Source organism: Rhinoderma darwinii, unplaced genomic scaffold (genome assembly GCF_050947455.1).
Source record: "Rhinoderma darwinii isolate aRhiDar2 unplaced genomic scaffold, aRhiDar2.hap1 Scaffold_3310, whole genome shotgun sequence".
NCBI classification, from domain to species: Eukaryota; Metazoa; Chordata; class Amphibia; order Anura; family Rhinodermatidae; genus Rhinoderma; species Rhinoderma darwinii.
In genome coordinates, this window is record NW_027463396.1 from 75,122 (window position 1) to 87,500 (window position 12,379).

Here is a 12,379-nt window from a genome sequence, read left to right on the forward strand (position 1 = left end):
GACGGGGTAATATTAGGGGATGTATACAGTGAGGGGGTAATATTAGTGGGTGTATACAGTGAGGGGGTAATATTAGGGGGTGTATACAGTGAGGGGGTAATATTAGGGGGTGTATACACTGAGGGGGTAATATTAGGGGGTGTATACACTGAGGGGGTAATATTAGGGGGTGTATACACTGAGGGGGTAATATTAGGGGTGTATACAGTGAGGGGGTAATATTAGGGGGTATATACACTGAGGGGGTAATATTAGAGGATGTATACAGTGAGGGGGGTAATATTAGGGGGTGTATACAGTGAGGGTGTAATATTAGAGGATGTATACACTGAGGGGGTAATATTAGGGGGTGTATACACTGAGGGGGTAATATTAGGGGGTGTATACAGTGAGGGGGGTAATATTAGGGGGTGTATACACTGAGGGGGTAATATTAGGGGGTGTATACAGTGAGGGGGTAATATTAGGGGGTGTATATACTGAGGGGGTAATATTAGGGGCTGTATACAGTGAGGGAGTAATATTAGGGGGTGTATACAGTGAGGGGGTAATATTAGGGGGTGAATACACTGAGGGGGTAATATTAGGGGATGTATATACTGAGGGGGTAATATTAGGGGGTGTATACACTGAGGGGGTAATATTAGGGGGTGTATACAGTGAGGGGGTAATATTAGGGGATGTATACACTGAGGGGGGTAATATTAGGGGGTATATACAGTGAGGGGGTAATAATAGGGGGTGTATACAGTGAGGGGGTAATATTAGGGGGTGTATACAGTGAGGGGGTAATATTAGGGGGTGTATACGGTGAGGGGGTAATACTATGGGGTGCATACACTGAGGGGGTAATATTAGGGGTGTATACAGTGAGGGGGTAATATTAGGGGGTATATACACTGAGGGGGTAATATTAGAGGATGTATACAGTGAGGGGGGTAATATTAGGGGGTGTATACAGTGAGGGTGTAATATTAGAGGATGTATACACTGAGGGGGTAATATTAGGGGGTGTATACACTGAGGGGGTAATATTAGGGGGTGTATACAGTGAGGGGGTAATATTAGGGGGTGTATATACTGAGGGGGTAATATTAGGGGCTGTATACAGTGAGGGAGTAATATTAGGGGGTGTATACAGTGAGGGGGTAATATTAGGGGGTGAATACACTGAGGGGGTAATATTAGGGGATGTATATACTGAGGGGGTAATATTAGGGGGTGTATACACTGAGGGGGTAATATTAGGGGGTGTATACAGTGAGGGGGTAATATTAGGGGATGTATACACTGAGGGGGGTAATATTAGGGGGTATATACAGTGAGGGGGTAATAATAGGGGGTGTATACAGTGAGGGGGTAATATTAGGGGGTGTATACAGTGAGGGGGTAATATTAGGGGGTGTATACGGTGAGGGGGTAATACTATGGGGTGCATACACTGAGGGGGTAATATTAGGGGGTGTATACAGTGATGGGGTAATATTAGGGGGTGTATACAGTGAGGGGGGTAATATTAGGGGGTGTATACAGTGATGGGGTAATATTAGGGGGTGTATATACTGAGGGGGTAATATTAGGGGTTGTATACAGTGAGGGAGTAATATTAGGGGGTGTATACAGTGAGGGGGTAATATTAGGGGGTGAATACACTGAGGGGGTAATATTAGGGGATGTATATACTGAGGGGGTAATATTAGGGGGTGTATACACTGAGGGGGTAATATTAGGGGGTGTATACAGTGATGGGGTAATATTAGGGGGTGTATATACTGAGGGGGTAATATTAGGGGTTGTATACAGTGAGGGAGTAATATTAGGGGGTGTATACAGTGAGGGGGTAATATTAGGGGGTGAATACACTGAGGGGGTAATATTAGGGGATGTATATACTGAGGGGGTAATATTAGGGGGTGTATACACTGAGGGGGTAATATTAGGGGGTGTATACAGTGAGGGGGTAATATTAGGGGGTGTATATACTGAGGGGGTACTATTAGGGGCTGTATACAGTGAGGGAGTAATATTAGGGGGTGTATACAGTGAGGGGGTAATATTAGGGGGAGTATATACTGAGGGGGTAATATTAGGGGGTGAATACACTGAGGGGGTAATATTAGGGGATGTATATACTGAGGGGGTAATATTAGGGGGTGTATACACTGAGGGGGTAATATTAGGGGGTGTATACACTGAGGGGGGTAATATTAGGGGGTGTATACACTGAGGGGGGTAATATTAGGGGGTGTATACAGTGAGGGGGGTAATATTAGGGGGTGTATACAGTGAGGGGGGTAATATTAGAGGATGTATACAGTGAGGGGGTAATATTAGGGGGTGTATACACTGAGGGGGTAATATTAGGGGGTGTATACACTGAGGGGGTAATATTAGGGGATGTATACACTGAGGGGGGTAATATTAGGGGGTATATACAGTGAGGGGGTAATATTAGGGGGTGTATACACTGAGGGGGTAATATTAGGGGGTGTATACAGTGAGGGGGTAATAATAGGGGGTGTATACAGTGAGGGGGTAATATTAGGGGGTGTATACACTGAGGGGGTAATATTATGGGGTGCATACACTGAGGGGGTAATATTAGGGGGTGTATACAGTGATGGGGTAATATTAGGGGGTGTATACAGTGAGGGGGGTAATATTAGGGGGTGTATACAGTGATGGGGTAATATTAGGGGGTGTATACAGTGAGGGGGGGTAATATTAGGGGGTGTATACACTGAGGGGGTAATATTAGGGGGTGTATACAGTGAGGGGGGTAATATTAGGGGCTGTATACAGTGAGGGGGGTAATATTAGGGGGTTTATATACTGACGGGGTAATATTAGGGGGTGTATACACTGAGGGGGTAATATTAGGGGGTGTATACACTGAGGGGGTAATATTAGGGGGTGTATACACTGAGGGGGGTAATATTAGGGGGTGTATACAGTGAGGGGGGTAATATTAGGGGGCGTATACACTGGGGGGTAATATTAGGGGGTGTATACACTGAGGGGGTAATATTAGGGGGTGTATACAGTGAGGGGGTAATATTAGGGGGTGTATACAGTGAGGGGGTAATATTAGGGGATGTATACAGTGAGGTGGTAATATTAGGAGGTGTATACACTGAGGGGGTAATATTAGGGGGTGTATACACTGGGGGGTAATATTAGGGGGTGTATACACTGAGGGGGTAATATTAGGGGGTGTATACAGTGAGGGGGTAATATTAGGGGCTGTATACAGTGAGGGGGTAATATTAGGGGGTGTATACACTGAGGGGGTAATATTAGGGGATGTATACAGTGAGGGGGGTAATATTAGGGGGTGTATACAGTGAGGGGGTAATATTAGGGGGTTTATATACTGACGGGGTAATATTAGGGGATGTATACAGTGAGGTGGTAATATTAGGGGGTGAATACAGTGAGGGGGTAATATTAGGGGGTTTATATACTGACGGGGTAATATTAGGTGGTGTATACACTGAGGGGGTAATATTAGGGGGTGTATACAGTGAGGGGGTAATATTAGGGGGTGTATACAGTGAGGGGGTAATATTAGGGGATGTATATACTGAGGGGGTAATATTAGGGGGTGTATACACTGAGGGGGTAATATTAGGGGGTGTATACACTGAGGGGGTAATATTAGGGGGTATATACAGTGAGGGGGGTAATATTAGGGGATGTATACAGTGAGGGGGGTAATATTAGAGGATGTATACAGTGAGGGGGTAATATTAGGGGGTGTATACACTGAGGGGGTAATATTAGGGGGTGTATACAGTGAGGGGGTAATATTAGGGGCTGTATACACTGAGGGGGGTAATATTAGGGGGTGTATACAGTGAGGGGGTAATATTAGGGGGTGTATACACTGAGGGGGTAATATTAGGGGGTGTATACAGTGAGGGGGTAATATTAGGGAGTGTATACAGTGAGGGGGTAATATTAGGGGATGTATACACTGAGGGGGTAATATTAGGGGGTGTATACAGTGAGGGGGTAATATTAGGGGCTGTAAACAGTGAGGGGGGTAATATTAGGGGGTGTATACAGTGAGGGGGTAATATTAGGGGATGTATACAGTGAGGGGGTAATATTAGGGGGTGTATACAGTGAGGGGGTAATATTAGGGGGTGTATACACTGAGGGGGTAATATTAGGGGGTGTATACAGTGAGGGGGTAATATTAGGGGGTGTATACACTGAGGGGGTAATATTAGGGGGTGTATACAGTGAGGGGGTAATATTAGGGGATGTATACAGTGAGGGGGTAATATTAGGGGGTGTATACACTGAGGGGGTAATATTAGGGGGTATATACAGTGAGGGGGTAATATTAGGGGATGTATACAGTGAGGGGGTAATATTAGGGGCTGTATACACTGAGGGGGGTAATATTAGGGGGTGTATACAGTGAGGGGGTAATATTAGGGGGTGTATACACTGAGGGGGTAATATTAGGGGGTGTATACAGTGAGGGGGTAATATTAGGGAGTGTATACAGTGAGGGGGTAATATTAGGGGATGTATACACTGAGGGGGTAATATTAGGGGGTGTATACAGTGAGGGGGTAATATTAGGGGCTGTATACAGTGAGGGGGGTAATATTAGGGGGTGTATACAGTGAGGGGGTAATATTAGGGGATGTATACAGTGAGGGGGTAATATTAGTGGGTGTATACAGTGAGGGGGTAATATTAGGGGGTGTATACACTGAGGGGGTAATATTAGGGGGTGTATACACTGAGGGGGTAATATTAGGGGGTGTATACACTGAGGGGGTAATATTAGGGGGTGTATACAGTGAGGGGGTAATATTAGGGGATGTATACAGTGAGGGGGTAATATTAGGGGGTGTATACAGTGAGGGGGTAATATTAGGGGCTGTATACAGTGAGGGGGTAATATTAGGGGGTGTATACAGTGAGGGGGTAATATTAGGGGATGTATACAGTGAGGGGGTAATATTAGGGGCTGTATACAGTGAGGGGGTAATATTAGGGGCTGTATACAGTGAGGGGGTAATATTAGGGGGTGTATACAGTGAGGGGGTAATATTAGGGGGTTTATATACTGAGGGGGTAATATTAGGGGGTGTATACACTGAGGGGGTAATATTAGGGGTGTATAAAGTGAGGGGGTAATATTAGGGGGTTTATATACTGAGGGGGTAATATTAGGGGGTGTATACACTGAGGGGGTAATATTAGGGGTGTATACAGTGAGGGGGTAATATTAGGGGTGTATACAGTGAGGGGGTAATATTAGGGGGTGTATACACTGAGGGGGGTAATATTAGGGGGTGTATACAGTGAGGGGGTAATATTAGGGGGTGTATACACTGAGGGGGTAATATTAGGGGGTGTATACACTGAGGGGGTATATTAGGGGGTGTATACAGTGAGGGGGTAATATTAGGGGGTGTATACACTGAGGGGGTAATATTAGGGGGTGTATACAGTGAGGGGGTAATATTAGGGGATGTATACAGTGAGGGGGTAATATTAGGGGGTGTATACAGTGAGGGGGTAATATTAGGGGCTGTATACAGTGAGGGGGTAATATTAGGGGGTGTATACAGTGAGGGGGTAATATTAGGGGATGTATACAGTGAGGGGGTAATATTAGGGGCTGTATACAGTGAGGGGGTAATATTAGGGGCTGTATACAGTGAGGGGGTAATATTAGGGGGTGTATACAGTGAGGGGGTAATATTAGGGGCTGTATACAGTGAGGGGGTAATATTAGGGGGTGTATACACTGAGGGGGTAATATTAGGGGATGTATACAGTGAGGGGGTAATATTAGGGGGAGTATACACTGAGGGGGTAATATTAGGGGGTGAATACAGTGACGGGGTAATATTAGGGGGTTTATATACTGAGGGGGTAATATTAGGGGTGTATACACTGAGGGGGTAATATTAGGGGTGTATACAGTGAGGGGGTAATATTAGGGGGTATATACAGTGAAGGGGGTAATATTAGGGGGTGTATACAGTGAGGGGGTAATATTAGGGGATGTATACAGTGAGGGGGTAATATTAGGGGATGTATACACTGAGGGGGGTAATATTAGGGGATGTATACAGCGAGGGGGTAATATTAGGGGATGTATACACTGAGGGGGTAATATTAGGGGGTGTATACAGTGAGGGGGTAATATTAGGGGATGTATACACTGAGGGGGGTAATATTAGGGGGTGTATACACTGAGGGGGTAATATTAGGGGATGTATACACTGAGGGGGGTAATATTAGGGGGTTTAAATACTGAGGGGGTAATATTAGGTGGTGTATACAGTGAGGGGGGTAATATTAGGGGGTTTATATACTGAGGGGGTAATATTAGGGGGTGTATACACTGAGGGGGTAATATTAGGGGCTGTATACAGTGAGGGGGTAATATTAGGGGCTGTATACACTGAGGGGGTAATATTAGGGGGTGTATACAGTGAGGGGGTAATATTAGGGGGTGTATACACGGAGGGGGTAATATTAGGGGGTGTATACACTGGGGGGTAATATTAGGGGGTGTATACACTGAGGGGGTAATATTAGGGGTGTATACAGTGAGGGGGTAATATTAGGGGATGTATACAGTGAGGGGGTAATATTAGGGGGTGTATACACTGAGGGGGTAATATTAGGGGTGTATACAGTGAGGGGGTAATATTAGGGGGTGTATACAGTGAGGGGGTAATATTAGGGGATGTATACAGTGAGGGGGTAATATTAGGGGGTGTATACACTGAGGGGGTAATATTAGGGGTGTATACAGTGAGGGGGTAATATTAGGGGGTGTATACAGTGAGGGGGTAATATTAGGGGGTGTATACAGTGAGGGGGTAATATTAGGGGATGTATACAGTGAGGGGGTAATATTAGGGGGTGTATACAGTGAGGGGGTAATATTAGGGGGTGTATACACTGAGGGGGGTAATATTAGGGGATGTATACAGTGAGGGGGTAATATTAGGGGATGTATACACTGAGGGGGGTAATATTAGGGGGTGTATACACTGAGGGGGTAATATTAGGGGATGTATACACTGAGGGGGGTAATATTAGGGGGTGTATACACTGAGGGGGTAATATTAGGGGGTGTATACACTGAGGGGGGTAATATTAGGGGATGTATACACTGAGGGGGTAATATTAGGGGATGTATACACTGAGGGGGTAATATTAGGGGATGTATACACTGAGGGGGTAATATTAGGGGATGTATACACTGAGGGGGGTAATATTAGGGGGTTTATATACTGAGGGGGTAATATTAGGTGGTGTATACAGTGAGGGGGGTAATATTAGGGGGTTTATATACTGAGGGGGTAATATTAGGGGGTGTATACAGTGAGGGGGTAATATTAGGGGGAGTATATACTGAGGGGGTAATATTAGGGGGTGAATACACTGAGGGGGTAATATTAGGGGGTGTATACACTGAGGGGGTAATATTAGGGGCTGTATACAGTGAGGGGGTAATATTAGGGGCTGTATACACTGAGGGGGTAATATTAGGGGGTGTATACAGTGAGGGGGTAATATTAGGGGATGTATACAGTGAGGGGGGTAATATTAGGGGATGTATACAGTGAGGGGGTAATATTAGGGGGTGTATACACTGAGGGGGTAATATTAGGGGGTGTATACACTGGGGGGTAATATTAGGGGCTGTATACAGTGAGGGGGTAATATTAGGGGCTGTATACACTGAGGGGGTAATATTAGGGGATGTATACAGTGAGGGGGTAATATTAGGGGATGTATACAGTGAGGGGGTAATATTAGGGGTGTATACAGTGAGGGGGGTAATATTAGGGGGTTTATATACTGAGGGGGTAATATTAGGGGGTGTATACACTGAGGGGGTAATATTAGGGGGTGTATACACTGAGGGGGGTAATATTAGGGGGTGTATACAGTGAGGGGGTAATATTAGGGGATGTATACACTGAGGGGGGTAATATTAGGGGATGTATACAGTGAGGGGGTAATATTAGGGGATGTATACAGTGAGGGGGTAATATTAGGGGCTGTATACAGTGAGGGGGTAATATTAGGGGCTGTATACACTGAGGGGGTAATATTAGGGGATGTATACAGTGAGGGGGTAATATTAGGGGATGTATACAGTGAGGGGGTAATATTAGGGGTGTATACAGTGAGGGGGGTAATATTAGGGGATGTATACAGTGAGGGGGTAATATTAGGGGGTGTATACACTGAGGGGGTAATATTAGGGGGTGTATACACTGGGGGGTAATATTAGGGGGTGTATACACTGAGGGGGTAATATTAGGGGTGTATACAGTGAGGGGGTAATATTAGGGGATGTATACAGTGAGGGGGTAATATTAGGGGATGTATACACTGAGGGGGGTAATATTAGGGGATGTATACAGTGAGGGGGTAATATTAGGGGGTATATACACTGAGGGGGTAATATTAGGGGATGTATACACTGAGGGGGGTAATATTAGGGGGTATATACACTGAGGGGGTAATATTAGGGGATGTATACACTGAGGGGGGTAATATTAGGGGGTGTATACAGTGAGGGGGTAATATTAGGGGATGTATACACTGAGGGGGGTAATATTAGGGGATGTATACACTGAGGGGGTAATATTAGGGGGTGTATACACTGAGGGGGGTAATATTAGGGGGTGTATACACTGAGGGGGTAATATTAGGGGGTGTATACACTGAGGGGGTAATATTAGGGGATGTATACAGTGAGGGGGTAATATTAGGGGATGTATACACTGAGGGGGGTAATATTAGGGGGTGTATACAGTGAGGGGGTAATATTAGGGGGTGTATACAGTGAGGGGGGTAATATTAGGGGATGTATATACTGAGGGGGTAATATTAGGGGGTGTATACACTGAGGGGGTAATATTAGGGGATGTATACAGTGAGGGGGTAATATTAGGGGATGTATACAGTGAGGGGGTAATATTAGGGGATGTATACACTGAGGGGGGTAATATTAGGGGATGTATACACTGAGGGGGTAATATTAGGGGATGTATACACTGAGGGGGGTAATATTAGGGGGTTTATATACTGACGGGGTAATATTAGGGGATGTATACACTGAGGGGGTAATATTAGGGGATGTATACACTGAGGGGGGTAATATTAGGGGGTTTATATACTGACGGGGTAATATTAGGGGCTGTATACACTGAGGGGGTAATATTAGGGGATGTATACACTGAGGGGGGTAATATTAGGGGGTTTATATACTGACGGGGTAATATTAGGGGGTGTATACACTGAGGGGGGTAATATTAGGGGGTGTATACAGTGAGGGGGGTAATATTAGAGGATGTATACAGTGAGGGGGTAATATTAGGGGATGTATACACTGAGGGGGGTAATATTAGGGGATGTATACAGTGAGGGGGTAATATTAGGGGGTTTATATACTGACGGGGTAATATTAGGGGATGTATACACTGAGGGGGGTAATATTAGGGGGTGTATACAGTGAGGGGGTAATATTAGGGGATGTATACACTGAGGGGGGTAATATTAGGGGATGTATACAGTGAGGGGGGTAATATTAGGTGGTGTATACAGTGAGGGGGTAATATTAGGGGGCGTATACACTGAGGGGGGTAATATTAGGGGATGTATACAGTGATGGGGTAATATTAGGGGGTGTATACAGTGAGGGGGGTAATATTAGGGGGTGTATACAGTGAGGGGGTAATATTAGGGGATGTATACACTGAGGGGGGTAATATTAGGGGATGTATACACTGAGGGGGGTAATATTAGGGGATGTATACACTGAGGGGTGTAATATTAGGGGATGTATACACTGAGGGGTGTAATATTAGGGGGTTTATATACTGACGGGGTAATAACTCCTCACGAAGCAGCATTATCCGTATATCAGATCTGAGCATGCGTAATCACCGAGTCGACAACGTCGAGTTTCTCTGCACTAGAGGACCAATTGTGTGAGGGACGCCGCCATTTTGTTGTGGACTGTGGCGCCTTTACAGAGAGCGCTGCTCGGGTTCCCATCGTCTTCTCGCTGAGGGAGTGTCATCCTCTAGTGCCAGCAAACCTCATGCCTTGATTTAGCGCCGAGATTGAAAGACGGTGGACGGTTTTAACGGATGCAGCAGCGGGAGCGGTGAGGCCCGGGGAGGTTTTGGGGGCGAAATGACGTTTGTTTATACAGTGTGTGCTAGTAACGCGGCGTAACCGCAGAGTATGTCCAGGCTCCACCACATGCTGTGTGTATGGTATGTTGTGTGGTATGTTGTGTGGTAGACTCCCTGTAATGATGACCGCCACATCCACAGTCCAACTTCTCATTTTATATATACACTGCACGGTATCACTTCTCCTGTATATATATACACTGCACGGTATCACTTCTCCTGTATATATATACACTGCACGGTATCACTTCTTCTGTATATATATACACTGCACGGTATCACTTCTCCTGTATATATACACTGCACGGTATCACTTCTCCTGTATATATATATACACTGCACGGTATCACTTCTCCTGTATATATATACACTGCACGGTATCACTTCTCCTGTATATATATACACTGCACGGTATCACTTCTCCTGTGTATATATACACTGCACGGTATCACTTCTCCTGTATATATATACACTGCACGGTATCACTTCTCCTGTATATATATACACTGCACGGTATCACTTCTCCTGTGTATATATACACTGCACGGTATCACTTCTCCTGTATATATATATATATACACTGCACGGTATCACTTCTCCTGTATATATATACACTGCACGGTATCACTTCTCCTGTGTGTATATATACACTGCACGGTATCACTTCTCCTGTATATATATATATATACACTGCACGGTATCACTTCTCCTGTATATATATACACTGCACGGTATCACTTCTCCTGTATATATATACACTGCACGGTATCACTTCTTCTGTATATATATATACTGCACGGTATCACTTCTCCTGTGTATATATACACTGCACGGTATCACTTCTCCTGTATATATATATATATACACTGCACGGTATCACTTCTCCTGTATATATATATATATACACTGCACGGTATCACTTCTCCTGTATATATATATATATACACTGCACGGTATCACTTCTCCTGTATATATATACACTGCACGGTATCACTTCTCCTGTATATATATATATACACTGCACGGTATCACTTCTCCTGTGTATATATATACACTGCACGGTATCACTTCTCCTGTATATATATACACTGCACGGTATCACTTCTCCTGTATATATACACTGCACGGTATCACTTCTCCTGTATATATATACACTGCACGGTATCACTTCTCCTGTATATATATACACTGCACGGTATCACTTCTCCTGTATGTATATACACTGCACGGTATCACTTCTGTATATATACACTGCACGGTATCACTTCTCCTGTATATATATACACTGCACGGTATCACTTCTCCTGTATATATACACTGCACGGTATCACTTCTCCTGTATATATATACACTGCACGGTATCACTTCTCCTGTATATATATACACTGCACGGTATCACTTCTCCTGTATATATATACACTGCACGGTATCACTTCTCCTGTATGTATATACACTGCACGGTATCACTTCTGTATATATACACTGCACGGTATCACTTCTCCTGTATATATATACACTGCACGGTATCACTTCTGTATATATATACACTGCACGGTATCACTTCTCCTGTATATATATACACTGCACGGTATCACTTCTCCTGTGTATATATACACTGCACGGTATCACTTCTCCTGTATGTATATACACTGCACGGTATCACTTCTGTATATATATACACTGCACGGTATCGCTTCTCCTGTATATATATATATACACTGCACGGTATCACTTCTCCTGTATATATATATACACTGCACGGTATCACTTCTCCTGTATATATATACACTGCACGGTATCACTTCTCCTGTATATATATACACTGCACGGTATCACTTCTCCTGTATATATACACTGCACGGTATCACTTCTCCTGTATATATACACTGCACGGTATCACTTCTCCTGTATATATACACTGCACGGTATCACTTCTCCTGTATATATACACTGCACGGTATCACTTCTCCTGTATATATACACTGCACGGTATCACTTCTCCTGTATATATACACTGCACGGTATCACTTCTCCTGTATATATATACACTGCACGGTATCACTTCTCCTGTATATATATACACTGCACGGTATCACTTCTCCTGTGTATATATACACTGCACGGTATCACTTCTCCTGTATATATATACACTGCACGGTATCACTTCTCCTGTA

The 12,379-nt window shown here is 44.4% G+C and overlaps 1 protein-coding gene across 3 annotated transcripts in view; it reads left to right on the forward strand.

Annotated features, from left to right (window-relative positions):
- The first annotated feature begins 10,035 nt into the window (after positions 1 to 10,035).
- LOC142704376 (anillin-like) overlaps positions 10,036 to 12,379 on the forward strand; it is a 42,293-nt gene continuing 39,949 nt past the window's right edge. Inside the window, exon 1 of one of the 3 annotated variants that reach the window (XM_075848277.1) lies at positions 10,036 to 10,174. In XM_075848277.1, coding sequence (XP_075704392.1) covers positions 10,158 to 10,174 — 17 coding nt within the window. In that variant the 5' untranslated portion in view covers positions 10,036 to 10,157. The remainder of the gene's footprint in view (positions 10,175 to 12,379) is intronic. The other 2 variants (XM_075848276.1, XM_075848278.1) reach the window with 2 other exon arrangements.